Source organism: Pelophylax lessonae (assembly GCF_965119305.1).
Source record: "Pelophylax lessonae genome assembly, chromosome: 4".
NCBI lineage: Eukaryota > Metazoa > Chordata > Amphibia > Anura > Ranidae > Pelophylax > Pelophylax lessonae.
In genome coordinates, this window is record NC_138771.1 from 196280101 (window position 1) to 196297578 (window position 17478).

Genomic DNA, 17478 nt, shown 5'->3' on the forward strand with positions numbered 1-17478 from the left:
ACAACATTTTGGTTGAGACTAAGTTAGTGATGTAGCTGGGGGCAGGGACTTGTGGATGGCTTTATAAGGCGTTGGTATTTGGAACTTCATTTTTTGGTTGAACGGAAGCCAGGGGAAGAATTGGCAAAGAGGGGAAGCAGACAATGAATGGTTGGTTAGGTGGATGAGTCTGGCAGCAGCATTCAAGTAATACTAAAGGCATTTTTTTTTTTTTTAATTAAAATAACAGACATGTCATACATTTCTGCTCTGTGCAATGGTTTTGCACAGAGAGGCCCTGAACATCTTCTTTTGGGCTTCCCCTCCGGCGATCTTGGATCCTCCTCCTACTCCCTGTGCCCCCAAAGCAAGCTGCTTTCTATGGGGACACACAATGCATGCTTCCTCCCATGCTGTGTGTGTCTATAGACACACACAGCAGAGCTTTGCCCCCACCCCACTTCCTCCTTAAAGCGTTTGACAGCAACAGGAACCAATGGCTCCTGCTGCTGCCTGAGCCCCTGTATCAAGTGGAAGAGAGGGGAGAGAATACTGCAGCCATGCACAGAACTGTATCAATTGAGGTAAGTATTTAGGGAGGAGGGCGAGGACAGCAAGATGTAAAACGATTTTTTACCTTATTGCAGGGGAAAAAAAAGTATTGGTTTTAACCCACTTTTATGATGCACTGAAGGGGGATAGCCTTTGTAAAGGTAATCTGATAAGGAGGGAGCAGTAGTCAAAGCAAGAGATAACCAGGGAGTGAAGTAAAAGCTTTGTGGTGTCATTAGTTAGGATAGGGCATATTTTGGAGATGTTGCGAAGGTTGAGGCGGCAAGATTTTGACAGGGATTGAATGTGGGGCTCAAAGGTGAGTTCGGAGCCCAGGAATACTCCTGGCACCCTGGCATGCACAGGTTGATAGTTGTGCCATTGAGCAGATTGTCAATCTGATTAACAGAGAGGTCAGGGGAAGGGGCATGTGGGGAAGGAGCACGTGGGGAAGGAAACATTATGAGCTTGGTTCTGGATAGACTGAGTTTGAGGAAGTGGTGTGACATCCGGACTGATGTATACTTGTTAGTAAATTAGTGATGCATGAGAAGGGTGAAGGAGTGCGCTCGGGGGTAGAGCGATAAATGTGGGTGTCATCCGTGTATGGCCATGGGAGGCATCAACTGCTCGTATTCAAGGAGCATGTATACATACAGCTGTGACGGAAGGTTTATCACTGCCGCCTAGGATTGGTTGTCCCCTTTTTACAGCTTTCCGGGGGGACAGCTCAGGTGAAAAACCCAAACACACTTGAACTCATCCTTGGTCATTGCATCACCCCTCCCACGTTCAGCAGCCATATAGTGACTACATCACTACCCCCCCCCCCCTCTCTGCAGCCATAGAGCCAACACATCACCCCCTCCACTCTTGTATAGTCACCACATCGCCCGCTCTACTCTTGTATAGTCACCACATCACCCCACTCTCAGCAGCCATATAATCACCATATCAACCCCCCCCAATACTCTTTAACAGTCATATGGTCACCACATTACACCCTTCCCCCACTCTAAGCAGCCATAATGTCACTAAATCACCCCAAACACCACCACTATCAGCAGCCATATCGTCTTCACATCACCCACCCCCCCCCCCTCCTTACTCCAGCAGCCATATAGTCACCACCTCACCGTCCTATTCTCAGCTGCTATATAGTTATCAAATCATCCCCCACCATCAGCAACCATATGGTCACTACATCACCTCCCACTCACAGCAGGGATATAGTCATCACATACCCCCCAGCATCTGCAACTATAGAGTCATCACATCATCTCCCACCAACAGCAGCCATATTGTGATCACATCACCCCCCCCTCCACAACAGTCATATATATTGCATTCTCTTACATGAACAATCATGTTGTTCAGCCTGCGGGAGAAACAACATTCATGATTCCCTTGGAGGTCCATTCACAACATCCACCAAATAGGACATGTTTACTGACATGGGTTTCGGTCATCAATGCACACATGTAAGCACAGCCAGTGCTAGAATCCAACATACTGACTTATCATCCTCTCACCCTCCTGTCAAGGACATCTCTGAAGGAGCCAGTTGTCTGGCTCCAAACACCGATCTTCAAAAATAGTGCAGAGGACTTCTAGGACCACATGGTGCACTCTTACAGCCTGTGCCTTCTGATGACAACATCCCTTGTCATCATAGAGAAAATCTTTGGCCACAATTCCTCTAGTTAACTGCCGGGACAGCACTTGGAAAATGGCACCGTTAGGACAGACACCTGAGATGCGAGGCTGTCCTGGAATATCAGGGACAGTTAGCATCTTGCTACTTTGTGAGTTACTGACCTGGAAAAAGGGTATAGCTAGTAAGTTTGGAAGCTCTTACTTGCAAACTTCTTTCAGGCAGTGGCCTACTAAGTAATCATACCTCCAACTTTTTGAGATGGGAACGAGGGACACCTATTAGCAAAAGTATGTTGGCATAGGACACACCCCCTGCCATGCTCCCTTTAGAGGAGAATTATACATAAAAAAGTTTAGTCAAACCTATAAGTGCTTTTTTTTTTTTACCACTACTATTCCTTTATATTGGCTTTTGGAATTTACATATGCAGCAGTTTAGAAATTGGATGAAAGGTTTAGAACTGGTAAAAAACACTTTTTTGAAAGATAAAAAGTACATTTTATATGCAAGTATAGAGATCAGACTAAAATGAGGGACAAATAAAGAGGAAAGAGGGACTTTTTTTTTTTTTTTCCAAATCAGGGACAGTCCCTTGAAATCAGGGACAGTTGGGAGCTATTAGTAATAAAGGCAGGAGGATCTGCAAGATAACCAGGTCACTAGCATTTTGTAGGTGCACAATGATGGCAGCATGCACATTTCTTTCATTACAGGTTTGTCTTAATGATTTTAATACTCTAGATGTTTGTATTGGACACTAGCAGAAATCTATGTCAAATACAATTACATTATATTTTGTCTGATTGCAGGTCTGGCTTTTGCATTACTTGCTGAGGTTCCAGTTGGATACGGCCTTTATTCTTCATTCTTCCCCATCCTGACTTACTTTTTCTTGGGAACATCCCGGCACATCGCAGTTGGTAGGTAACATAGCCAATAGCAGTGTTCAGTTCTAGTGATTTCTTGTGTATAAAGACTATAGTAAAGAAAGGTCTCTGTGTTGCCCATAGCAGCCAGTCTAATTCTTACTAAGGTTTACTAAAACCAGGTCCCACATTCACTTTATCTATTCTCCCATAGTACACAGAACAAGGAGATGCAATTATTTTAGTAAATATAAACTGCTACTAATCTTTTCTCATCAGCAGTTAGAACAGTCTTGTGACTTATATTAATGTCTGGTTAAAGCTTGTAGTAGGAGTCACCCTGATTGTCCTATGAGGCTGCAGGACCCCTGAACCTCTGTCTGGACAGTGCTGATTGGCCCTGTGCTGATCACATGCACTCTTCCAAGAAAAAAAAAAGCTCTCTAGCAATACACACCAAACTGAGCATGTGCAGATTCTCCCCAAAGCTCCCTATCAGGATGGTTTGGGGACTGTGGAAGAAGGGGGGGGGGGGGTCAGAGAAGACAGGATCACAAAGCCTTTTTACACAATGCAGATGATTAACCCCTTAGGTTCCACAGTGCGTATAACTAGCATGCTTTACTGCATATACAGACTAATTTTACTTTTGTGGGTTTAGTAGCTCTTTAAATATTTAAAATTACAGCTAGAATCATATTTGGTCATTACTGGAAATACATAGACGACTTTCTTTTATATCAGCGGGACAGCTTAATGATGTTTTCATTCAGTACAGTACCCACAATTAATCATTTTCTACCACTGCAGAAGGTTCAGTATCTTGAACAAGTGCAATGTAAAGTAGATCTAAACATAATCACTAAAATCGTGTATTAGCTTTAACAAGGTAATGTCATTTCTAAAGATGTTTTTAAATCTATGGTTTTATTAAAACAATATTTGTTGATCTTACCATGAAGGTGCTTGTTCCGGCCCTTCCTTTTATGGGATGACAAATGTTTCCCAACTTTGCTTCTCCTATGTCACCTTCTCACATGAAACCCAGTGGCGACTATAGGTGGCAATGCTGACACACATTTCGCAGGCATGGACCCTCTTTGTAACTATGAGGAAGCCTATCCAGACAATGCTAGAATGAGAGAATGTTACAAGGGGGGAGATTGACCAAAACTGTAGTGTGCAGTGTAGCACTACTGCGCAATTGTCAGTTAAAGTAACGCAGTGCCAAATTGTAAAAAATGGCCTGGTCATCAAGGGGTAAAAACCTTCCGGTCCTTAAGTGGTTAAAGTGGTTCTAAAGCCTCAAGGTTTTTTACCTGAATGCATTCTGTGCATTAAGGTAAAAGAACTTGCTGTGTCAGACTCTCCCTCTCACCTTCCTTATACTTACCTGAATCCCATCGCAATCCAGTTCTCTGCTTGAAAGCTGCGGTTCTCCTGGCTTTGTCCCTCCTCCCTAGGCAGATCCCATTCCCATTGGCTCCCATTGCTGTCAATCAACTCCAGTGATGAGGGAGCGGGGCCAAGTCCTGCTATCTGTGTCAATGGATGCATTAGTGGGGGCTCAGGAGCGAGCACGCACGAGTGCCCCCCATGAGAATTGGTTTCCCATTGGGTGCACCAGCAAAAGAGGAGGAGTCCGAAGGGCTGGCAGGGGACCCGAGAAAAAGAGGATCAGGGCTGCACTGTTCAATTCTACACAGAGCAGGTAAGTATAGACATGTTTGTTGTTTGAAAATAGAAAAAATCCCCCTCAAGGATTGTGGGACTTTGAGGCAAGGAGAACACAACATAAGTAAAATATGTAGTTTAATAGTTCATTTAAAAACATAAGACATTGGGATGTTGGTAATGAGACACCATATTCTGCAAGGGTGAGTTAATATCGTTTTTTGTTATTTGAAGAAAAAAAAAACTCCTTTACAACCACTTTAATAGAACAAGCTGAAGTTAGAAGCTGATTGGCTTCCATGCACAGCTGAGTGCTCCCGTTTTTAGTAAATCTCCCCACAGTGTTTTATCAAATTATATGTGATCTATTTAGGGATCTACTTTGATGGGTTATTTATTATGGACATCCATTCTTTCCTTTTAGGACCATTTCCAGTTATCTGTTTGATGGTGGGACAAGTCGTGCTGGCCATGGCTCCAGATGAAAAATTTAGAATTACTAACTCCACAAACTTAAATGAAACAATGATAGATTATGAAGCTCGAGATGCTGCTAGAGTTGTCATTTCAAGTACATTGAGCTTCTTGATTGGAATCATCCAGGTAACGCACATCATATTTCTTATATTATAGCATAGATATTTAGGTAGTGTGATAATGGCAACCCTGCTTCCGCTGTGTCTGGGGGTAGACATCTTCAAATATAGGAATGTTTGGAATTGCAGCGAAATTCCACAAAGCAGTAAAATATTGAACCTATCTCATACAGTTATGTTAGATTTACAGCATTAAGCTTTTCAAGTCCAGGGGTAAACAAAACCTTTGTGGCCAGACCAAATTTCTATGTTTTGGTATGCACCAATTTACTTAATAACTTTTTAAAAACCTTTTTCTTTCTTTCTTCATTTGGTAGTTTGTTTTTTTTTTTAAAAATATTTTCAGAAATCATAAGCCTTTTCACTTGCATGACTTCCAGGACATGATGTCAGTCTTTTTTCCCTTAAAATATTTGGAGACCCCCTGTTCAGGTATTTTCCCTCTATCTATAAAATATAACCACAGCAGAAGCATAATGAAGCGTGATTAGATCAGCTTTTCAGGAGCACACAACACCCACAGCTGAATTAGCTTTTCTAATAGTGGGTAGACAGTAGAGACGGGCTCGCACGTGTTCGGGATCCTAGTCCCAAACCACTTGCCCGATCCCGCCAGGAAGCCGACACTGCACACCGCTAATCACCGACAGTGAGACATTTCCCAGTCTGTGCAGCTGCGGACAAGGAAATGTCTCACTGCCTGTGATTGGTGGTGAGCAGTGTTGGCTTCCTTGTGGGACCGGGCAGGTGGGTTGGGACTAGGGTCCTTAACACGTCCGAGCACGTGTCTAGTAGACAGGCTTAACTGATTCCGACTCACTCTGTAAAATAGCCTTCTTCAGCATGATATCTTGTGCGACCTGCAAGCTCTTAGTTCCAGGGCAGTCACTGACAGTCTCTGACTAACGATTGAGAATAATGATTGAAAAGTTTGTCCTCATGCACACTGGGTCTTTAGTCCCTGTGCATGGGATCCTGGTGTTTCTGTGCGGGCAGAAGCCACAGGCAGACCGTAGATCCCCACTGCTGGAAGCCTGTGAAACTCTGAGAGGCTGAAAGCTATTGCGTCTAGATGGGGCTGGACAGTGCACCAAGTGGCGCAAACGTTTAGCCCTCGTTCACACAAATCTGATTTGACAGTTCAAAATTGCATGACAAGTCGCACGCTATTTTCAGCAATGGAACCTTTCAAGTCATTGCAACTCAAGTCGCAGTGATATTGAAAAAGGTTTGCTGCACTCCTTTTCTGCAATTTCATTGTGACTTGCGTTGACTTCTGTTAAGCGAAGTCCCAAGCTGCAGTGAAATCTGAGATCCAAATCACATTGATCTGCTGTTTTGGAATCTCGCTGAAGTAGTATGATTTCAAAGACTCAGTGGTGTGAACCAGGGCTTAAGGGAGTAGATGAATGCCCACAAGAAGTCTGCTTTTTGGTCATTAATCCCTGGGTGCATACTGCCCTAAACATTATTACTAGAGTGCATCTAAAGAAAACCCACGTCAGGCAGGGATAACCTCGCAGACGAGGAAGATGGGGATTTTAGTGTGCCCAAACCATCAAAAGAAAAACAAATCATAAAAAAATATATACATTTTATTGAGAACAAGATAATAAAATCGACATGTAGAGGTACAATATATAAAAGGTGTATCACTTGACAAGGTACATCCTAAAGTACAGTGGATCGACACATTTCGCCCAGAACTAGGGCTTTCTCAGGATCCGGATGTGTAGCAAACTTGTTAGTAAATGTATAAAAACACTTTTTAATTAATAAAAAAAAATCCCATAAATAATCAATACATAAATATACATATAACTTTATCTATACAATAGAATAGTGATAGTATACAATTCACATAGGTAAATACATTGGCTTAGAAGGGAGCAATCCAGAAGCAGAGGGATCAAAAAACAAAAGGGGGGGGAGGGGCAATAAGAAGTGTGAGGATCAGAAATGACCATCGGGGGGAAGAAGGTACACAGTACACAGTGAAGAATCAAACAAGGTCAGAAAAATAAATACATTTAAAAAAAAAATGATTATATAAAAAATTGCTTACCCTGGATAAAAACTAAATTTAAATCTCATGCATCAGGCCACAAAATCTAAAATATTTGGATATTATATATCTATATATATATATATATATATATATATATATATATATATATATATATATATATATATATATATATATATATATATATATATAATCATATATATTCACTGTACTTTAGGATGTGCCTTGTCAAGTGATACACCTTTTATATATATTAGGGCGGCACAGTGGTATAGGGGTTAGCACTTTCACCTAGCAGCAAGAGGGTCGCTGGTTCGAATCCCAACCACGACACTACCTGCCTGGAGTTTGCATGTTCTCCCTGTGCCTGCGTGGGTTTCCTCCGGGTACTCCGGTTTCCTCCCACACTCCAAAGACATGCTGGTAGATTAATTGGATCCTGTATAAAAAAAAAAATTGGCCCTACTATGTATGTATGAATGTGAGTTAGGGACCTTAGATTGTACGCTCCTTGAGGGCAGGGACTGATGTGAATGTGTAATGTATAGTTAAAGCGCTGCGTAAATTGACAGCGCTATATAAGTACCTGAAATAATAATAAAAATATATTGTACCTCTACATGTCGATTTTATTATCTTGTTCTCAATAAAATTTATGTTTTTTATGATTTTGTTTTTCCTTTGATGATTTGGGCACACTAAAATCCCCATCTTCCTCATCTGCGGGGTTCTCCCTGTCTGATGTGGGTTTTCTTTAGATGCGCTCAATTTTCAGCGGATCATGCCAGTTTTTTGGTCAATAGATATTTACTCTCCACCCAATTCCCACTAAACATTATTACTATTTGGTGCACCATCCAGCTGCAGCAGCTTTCATCCTCTCGTAGAGTTTCACTGGCAGCCAGGAGCAGGGCTGGATGGTGCGTCTGTGCCGTTTACCTGTACGAAAATGCTGAGATCTCATGCACAGGAGCATGAGGCTTAATGAACATAGATAGGGTATTTATTGAAACCGTGTACAAAATGAAGCCTTCTACTGTAAGTTCTTAAAATGACAATGTAAGAATGAATTAGGTAGGCAGATTAGTCGCAGATTTACCTGACTTATACGAACACTGCTAAGAATTGGTCTGGGTATCTAGGTTTCAGTGACCTCTGGCCATAAAGGTTTACGACTACATGTAAAAATGATTCTCATTTACAGAAGTTGTGTTTGCAAGCAGAAATCTCTAGAAACAGTACAGTGCATATGCAGTACTAAGGTCAAAAACTGATTGGGACCTAACAACCTAATACATTAGGTCAATGTTCAGTGTGTTTGGCATTAAGTCTTTGGGGAAATGTTCAAACGTTCCGGCTTTCTCCTAAGCACAATGGGTAAAAGCAATAAAAAACAAAGCAAATAATAAAGGGAATTATTTTCACTCGTGTGAGGGACATATTAGGCACTTTAATGAAATTTGTTAGCATCATTGTTTTTTTTTCCCCTTGAAGCTTGAAATGTACTATATAGACAGCATACCTAATTATTAATCTAAGCAATCTTTAGTTCTAATAAACAGGTAATTGAGGCAGACAATATCTTTATGGGTTGATTGTAGTATCTGTAATAAGAGTTCTGTCCATAAAAGCTGTATTTTCAGATACTGTATTGGGCAATACAGCTTCACGTTTTCTTAATTTGTGTCTAGAAAAGAGACTGTTGCTTTGACCAGCTTTGTGACATCAGCCGACAGCAGGCTTTAGGGCATTGTCGGCTGAAAATGGGTCACAGGAGTGCAGAACGAACTGCACTCCCGTGATCCCCAGGAGAAGTATAGCCATAATAGCTTTCAAATATTGTTTATTTTGAGACTTTGAATTTGCAGCTGCAAACATCATTTAAAGTTGTTGGCAGATACCCTATAATAATTTTAGCTTCAGTGGTTATTTGTTGTTAATGGCTACATAATATACAAATATCCATTCTCAATATTTTATATATATGTGTGCGTGTGTATGTGTGTGTATATATATATATATATAAATATATATATATATATATATATATATATATATATATATATATATATATATATATATACAGTTGTATTCAAAATTATTCAACCCCCCAATGCTGTAAAGGGTTTTAGGGAATTTAGTGTACATTTGTAATTGTATTCAGAATGAAATCCTACAAGGACTTCTTAAAGAACCATATGCAACTAAAATGACATCAATTGGTTTTGTAATACAGTAGTAAATGTTTCTTTTGTGAATTCTTCATTGACACAATTATTCAACCCCTTAATGACTACCTTTCTGAAGAACAGAGGTTCATTGAAGTGTTTTCAATCAGGTATTGAAAACACCTGTGGATGTCAGGGAGCAGCAATAAAGCCTAATAAGCACCAATTAGGCAGCTTTAAAATGACTGTGATACTCAGCTCCTTCTAGACATTTACTGGTGTGGTTACAAACATGGTGAAGTCAAGAGAATGGTTCAGGAAGACAAGAGAAGAGGTGATTACTCTTCACAGGAAGGGCAATGGCTATAAGAAGATTGCAAAGATGTTAAACATACCAAGAGACACCATAGGAAGCATCATTCGCAAATTCAAGGCAAAGGGCACTTTTGAAACGCTACCTGGTCGTGGCAGAAAGAAGATGCTGACTTTGACTGCTGTGCGCTACCTGAAGCGTAGAGTGGAGAAAAGTCCCCGTGTGACTGCTGAGGAACTGAGAAAAGATTTGTCAGATGTGGGTACTGAAGTTTCTGCTCAGACAATACGGCGCACACTGCGTAATGAAGGCCTCCATGCCAGAACTCCCAGGCGCACCCCTTTGCTGTCTCCAAAGAATAGGAAGTCGACTGCAGTATGCCAAAAGTCATGTGGACAAACCACAGAAGTTTTGGGATAGTCTTCTGTGGACTGATGAAACAAAATTAGAACTGTTTGGGCCCATGGATCAACACTATGTTTGGAGGAGGAAGAACAAGGCCTATGAAGAAAAGAACACCTTGCCTACTGTGAAGCATGGCGGGGGGTCAATCATGCTTTGGGGCTGTTTTGCTTCTGCAGGTAAAGGGAATCTTCAGCGTGTGCAAGGTACCTTGAATTCTCTTCAGTACCAGGAGATATTGGATGACAATGTGATGCAGTCCGTCACAAACCTGAGGCTTGGGAGACGTTGGACCTTTCAATAGGACAATGATTCCAAGCATACCTCCAAGTCCACTAGAGCATGGTTGCAGATTAAAGGCTGGAACATTTTGGAGTGGCCATCACAGTCACCAGACTTAAATACGATTGAGAACCTCTGGTGGGACTTAAAGAAAGCAGTTGCAGTGCACAAGCCTAAAAATGTGACTGAACTGGAGGCTTTTGCCCATGACGAATGGGCGAAGATACCCGTAGATCGCTGCAAGACACTTGTATCAAGCTATGCTTCATGTTTAAAAGCTGTTATAACTGTAAAAGGATGTTATACTAAGTACTAAGATTGAATGTCACTTGGGGGTTGAATAAAACTGATAATGATGTGAGCACAGAAAAGACATTTGTGGTTATTTCATTATAAATGTTATGTTATATTTGTCTGACCTACACGTGCCTCTTTGATTTAATTGTAAGCAGGATGACTGAATGATCAAAATCAATGTCAAACTGGCCAAAACAATCAATTTCAGTGGGGGTTAAATAATTTTGAATACAACTGTATATACAATATCATACATGTATTCTTGTTTTTTAATCAATTTTTATTTTTGTGAATAATAAAAGATGCTCTGTGTGTATATATATATATATTATAGAATTGCCCTAAAAATCCCATTCCAAGAGAAGATATTTCTTTTCATACATATACAAGTTCAACAAGGGATGTTGGCAATTTAAACACCCTCAACCATCTGAGAGATTCCATTTAAGAGGACTCCAGTGGCAACCACTGAAGCTCTGGTGAACTCAATGCCCAAGAGGGTTAGGGCAGTCCTGGAAAATAATCGGGCCACATAAAATATTGACATTTTGGGCCCAATTTGGACATTTTGACTTAGGGGTGTACTCACTTTTGTTGCCAGTGGTTTAGACATTAATGGCTGTGTGTTGAGTTATTTTGAGGGGACATCAAATTTACACTGTTATACAAGCTGTACACTCATTGTCACATGAAAAGTTATAATAAAATATTTACAAAATTGTGAGGGCTGTACTTTCTTTGAGATACTGTATATACAAAATGCATTTTATATACCCATTTGCATGAGACCTAATAGCAGCTGGTTGTTTATTTTTTGTTTATCTGTTCTGAAGAGGCAACCGGAAGGGAAAGCGAAAATCTCTTCAATGTTGAAGAATTTCCCCTCTTAGACCACTGTCACCAGAACAGGTTTCTCCTTCAGATTTCATTTAATCTTTTGTTCTGTTGACAGTTGTATAATTTTACATTTCTCATAACTTTCTGTCTTGGTGACAATGGTCACCAGAGCAAAAAAGAGAGTTTCGGAGGCATGGACAACAATCGAATCCTGACTGGGGTTCTATCCTGTCAACACTATCCCAAACTAAGGAAAAACAGTTTTGACTATAAATGTAAACCTGCTCCTAGACATGAATTTTTCCCCCAATTTTTTTCATTACATACGTTGGGTTTTAATGCACAACTTAATTTATCATTATATTTTTGTCAAAGAGCTAATTTGCACAGTACTGTTAAATTTGATGTAGCATACTGTATAATAAATTTGGATTGACAATTTTACAGTCTTGTCTTCGTCTTTCCCTTTAGCTTATATTAGGTGCTCTCCAGTTTGGCTTTGTTGTTCGGTATTTGGGGGATCCATTAGTCCGTGGATTTACCACAGCTGCTGCAGTTCAAGTTCTTATCTCACAGATTAAATTGATACTAAATGTACCGTCAACAAACTACAGTGGAATCCTCTCAATGGTCTATGTAAGTATGTACAACTGAGCTTTAAATTTATTGATTTTACACACCTGATAGAGCTACTGATATCATTCACAAATATGTTGGTAAATATGCTTACCTGTATAAAAAAAAATTCGTATTTATTGAATTTATGAGCTGAAAGGTTTTCGTCTGTGACTGCTGGAAAGGAAGCCAGCTATGTCCCTTAAATTATTGCTGATCATTGTACCAGCTTCTTTAAACAATATTTTATTCCAAAACCTCCTAAAACTACAGATTTACCGGTGAGTACTAACAAAAGGCAAATCAAAACGTAATATTACCCATGCACACATTGAAGATAATAGGCAGTTCAGTGATGCTGGGTGCTGTAATGACCATAGGTTGGAAACCGTGGATACTCGAAGTGAAGAAATGTCATCAGCACACCAAGGATTCCTCAAAAGGGTCCAAAGCTTTATTCCATGGTCACATAATATGTAGCTGTAGCAACGTTTCGGAGCCATGCAGGGCCCCTTCATCAGGCTAGTGACAGTCACTTGCTTGGTAAAGGGGCCCTGTGTGGCTCCGAAACATTGCTAAAGCTACATATTATGTGACCATGGAATAAAGCTTTGGACCCTTTCGAGGAATCCTTGGTGTGCTGATGACATTTCTTCACCCTAACAAAATTGACTTTAAATTGACATTTCAGTTTTGTGTTACGGGAAAGCAGTTTCTTATGCTGGCTACTTACACATCAGCCAAGTTAGTTACCAAAAAGCTTCTGGGAATTATATTGTAGTTCCATCCAACGCAACCATTATAATGTGTATTGATGGTGTCATGCTACCTTTTGATTCTCCATAATGTCATGACCACTAAAAAGTCAAATAATGATGTCAAATTCTAATGTTTTAATTTAGTCTTATCACAGAGTTACTAGTCCTATTATTAGTTTATGATATGTATCCAGAGAGATTATAGTCACGCGATGGAAGGGCAATATAAAATAAATGAGATTACTTATTAACTTTTTGGGTGCATAAGCATACACATGTGGTATCTTTATTATGCACTGTAAATGGAGTCTGCATTGAAAAATGTCACTTTTAGTTTGTATCTAGAGTATTTTTTATTACATAAACTCAATGTACAAAAAAAAAAAAAAAATCAATAACATTCTTTTTACCATTCATTGAGGTACCCAGGATTCAGTCTTGCATATAGCTGCTGCCTCTAGGACTTTGGACACTAAACAAAGCAAAAGGCACAGCCACATCTAGTGGTTATAGCTTTGTATGTACAGGACAAGCTCAATTTAGCTTAGCCACCCCGAGGAGTCAGGGGAAATTCATAAAGGGCTTCATAGACATCCTTTAGAATTCAGTCAGGCCTTCGCACCAAAATTGTTAGTGTTAGCGTCAGATTCAGTGCTTGTCACCCAGACAGGCATGTGGCCAGGGAGTTTTATAGTGGGGTACAGCTGCACGATTCTGGAAAAAACAAGTCACATTTTTTTTTGCTTAGAATAAAGATTACGATTCTGAAGAACTTTATGTGAAAGATTTACAACCCCTGAACATTAGGTTATCAAACAAGATGGCAATAAGACCTTATACTCTTTGCTTCAATCAAATTTAATGAAATTCAAAACAACATAAGCAGCGCTCTAACATTTGCACAACATAAAAATAAAAGAGAATCTCGAAGTAAAAAAACCCTTCCTGCATGCATATACTGTGAATGGGTGGTATATAAATCGTGTAACCACATACAAATTGTCCTTAAAATAAACAATTAGTGAAAGTCCACCACATGTGAGAAGTCTGGTAAATCAGTGAGAGTGATATCCGTGGAGCCAGGCTCAACCATGATCAGCACTTGAAGAACAAAAATCACCGCAAGTGAGACCCACTCCCTCTCAATTCAACACTCACCGTCGTTTGGTATGAGAAAAGCATCAATCTATGATGTTTCTCCATGATCTCCCCATAGGCTGGTCCTCAATTTTAGGGATGGAACAACTCATGAAGTACTCCAACCAAAATGAAACACAGTACCATAGCGTGACACTGTATAAAATGTATTCAACCCCAAACAGCCCCCCCCCCCCCCCCCGTAAAATTGCACTTACAAAAACATGATAAAAGCAGGCATGTATGATTAAATATCAGTCAGATTACCACCGGATGGTTCAGTGGCTCACCCACTTCGATCCACTCGATATACTCGTGGCTGTGCACCACTCAGTTGCTGCCGGTGAAGAGTGCTGACATCACTGGTGGCCACTGGACTTTGTCTGAGGGTCTTATATTTAAAGAAATGTAATGAAAAATAATGTAATGGGTAAAAAAATTACCATTAAGTTATATTAGGGTCTTTTTTTTTTTTTTAGTACTCGCTGATACCAAATACCGATACCTACTGCAACTTTTTTGTTTACACTTCAGCTGTCTGCAATGTTACAAAGCTTTGAAAAGTTATTTTACAAGATAAATACATTTTTTGTATTTTTGCATTTTTGTTTTCAATGTGAAACGTGTAAATATATGTTAAAGGTGTGAAAATATTATTGGACAAAGCAAACAAAAAAAAACCTTTTAATTATTAATAGTTTTATAATATAGAGGTCCATAAAAAAAAAAAATCAGCAGGAAAATAATAATTACATGGAGAAGGAGAATAAGGAGTTATTAGATTAGAGTAAATAACTCTAAGGGGTTAAACAGAGTAACAATTTAATAAAAACTGAAAAAAAGATTTTATTTTTATTTTTTTTTAACTTGACAAGGTTGCTTTAAACTGACTTTATTTGCAGACCGAAGTTCATCCCTTTGATCTGTAAGTTAATAAACAGAAGGACCGATAAGAAGATACAATGTTTCTTTTTCTCTGTCTCTATCGGTGTTGAGCAATGTTGTTGATAAACCTTGCCATCTGCTTTTTTTTTGACAGCTGTGGGCAGGGGAAATGCTCTGCACGGTTTACATGAATCCTGGAAATGCTGGATTAAAATTGTGTGGGGGAGATCTAATCGAGATTGCAATCTTTTAATGATTAATCGTGCAGCTCTATAGTGGGGTCAGCAAGACTAGTTACTCAACAGGTTCCCCTTCTTTTTTGATTGGCAGTGCATGATAGTGGGCAGATCTGTAGCCTCTGTTTAATTCAGTCAGCTTTTGTATCCACCCATTGCTAGTCAAAAGTAAAACAAGAAACCTGATAGAAAACTAGTCTTAGTTACCCTAACCACCCAACAGGTGTTGCAGCCACCTCATCAGGTTTGCCACCCCTCGATCTTGTCATTTTCCCAAATAAGGGCATTGCTGAATTTGGGTAATATTGCCAGTTTTCCCGGCCCATTTTTTTACATTTAGCTTTTGGCTAAGGAACCGCCCGGCTGACAGCTGAATGGGCCTGGGGATAGAGCCCTGTGCAGGAAGTTGTCACACTCATAAGAGCTTCCCAGCACATACATGTCCCCCTTTGAGCACTGGAGTACCTCTGTATGCCAGCTCCGAGCTGGTGTTTGTATACTGGCAGTATCCCAATCTACTAATTGGCTGTCATTTTTAAAAGAATCTTTTGCTGTGGTAGCAACAGTTTATTATAATGGCAGTATTAGAAACTACCTGAATTTGTCCCATGTAATGTTGTTCTGTCTGGTGCAAATCCATGCCTGAATTATATACAGGTAGTTTTAAAAGGACTGATTACCAGAAAAGCAATATTAATGCTTTGTTGAATTCACCAGGGTATGTCTCTTTCCAGCTGGATGAAATCTTACAGCTAAAGATTTGTCTATCAAGCAGCTGCTGGCATACTGGAAACCCACTGGATATTCATTCTAGCAAGCAAAGACTTGCAGTGTCTTTCTGGATTTCAACATTTGTTATTTCACTGCAATAATTTGTTGTCACTGCACAGCCCGATGGACCCTGCTGCCTATAGGGTATTACACTGGACCCCCAGTTATGGAAATGCAATGCAGCAGTCATACCTGGTTTCAGTGCAGGCTGGACTCACACATTACTGGCTCTCACTGATGACTTTATGCAGGGTTGAGCATGGTTGTTCACTGAGGCACTTGCTGTGTCTGCTGGGAGGGAGGGGGGGGGGGGGGGGTTCGCTGGAGCATGTTTCTTCTTTTTATATTCTCTGGGCCCTTCATTTACTGTCCTGTCACTTTTTCCATAGCCTCTGTCACCATTTTGGTACAGGCTAATGGCATGTCACATTGGAACCTTCCAGCTCTGTTCTTGGGAGGGTGCACTTTCTGGGGCATTTGGCACAGCAATTTCAGCTTTTTTTCTTTTCTCCCATGGAACCATGAGACTCCCTCTCACTGCACTGCTTTAGGAAGTGGTGTTTCTTTTTAACGTTACTTCAGCTAGGAGGATCTCCAAGCTAACAGCCTTGTCTTGCTGGGCCAATTTTCCTATACACCCCTGGGATAGGGTAATTTTGAGGCCTTGCTCGTTGGCTAAAATGTATTCTTTCCTCAATAAATAGGAACTATGATTTGTTTTTTTACTCAAAGAAAATTACAAGTCCGCAGCTATATAAATACTTAATGCTTTCTACCTTCTTTTATTTACTTTCCCCTCCACATGAAAAATGCCTTACACCTTTATATGTGGTGAAGGCTATTGGGTTGTGCCTTCAGGCACCAGACTACAAGGTATGCAAGGCTCCTCTCTGGTCTTGAATTCACCCTTTACTGATTTTTGTTGTGTAGATGTGGCTGCATTGGCTGATGCTAGGTTTGAATGTTAAGTCCTGCTTATGGCTGTGGTCACACTACTCTCCTTGAAGGGTTGTCTTGGCACTTCTTTTGTCCCGCCTTCCCTTTTTCATTTCAATAGAACTGCATTTGGGTATCCCGTATGTGGAGGATTAAATCCTATGTTCTTCAATGAACAATGGAAGAAAATTGGATTTTATGTACTCACTAGAAAACTGTTTTGTCCAGTAATTTATTATGAGACACAGCACCCCTTCCTTCATGTGGTTGTCTTTTTACATTTGTGGCCTCTTGCGGTGACTCCGATATTCTCTAAAAGTTTTTGTTCCATTTCTATAGTTGGCTCACTTTTTGCTACTTCTGAGCTTGTGCTGTACATGCAGGGGTATAGCTACCAGGGCCCTGTCTCCTCAAGGCAACAGCTATACCCATGCATAATTAGTTGAATCTTGATTTTCTTGCAAAAATAAAAATTGCTTAGTAAAAAAAAA

At 40.1% G+C, this 17478-nt stretch overlaps 1 protein-coding gene across 6 annotated transcripts in view; it reads left to right on the forward strand.

Moving 5' to 3' along the window:
* LOC309553329 (pendrin-like) overlaps window positions 1–17478 on the forward strand; it is a 146875-nt gene that overhangs the window by 67628 nt on the left and 61769 nt on the right. For all 6 annotated transcript variants that reach the window (XM_082254384.1, XM_082254385.1, XM_082254389.1 and 3 more), the window contains exons 4-6: window positions 2998–3108; window positions 5153–5331; window positions 12121–12285. In XM_082254384.1, coding sequence (XP_082110510.1) covers window positions 2998–3108; window positions 5153–5331; window positions 12121–12285 — 455 coding nt within the window. The remainder of the gene's footprint in view (window positions 1–2997; window positions 3109–5152; window positions 5332–12120; window positions 12286–17478) is intronic.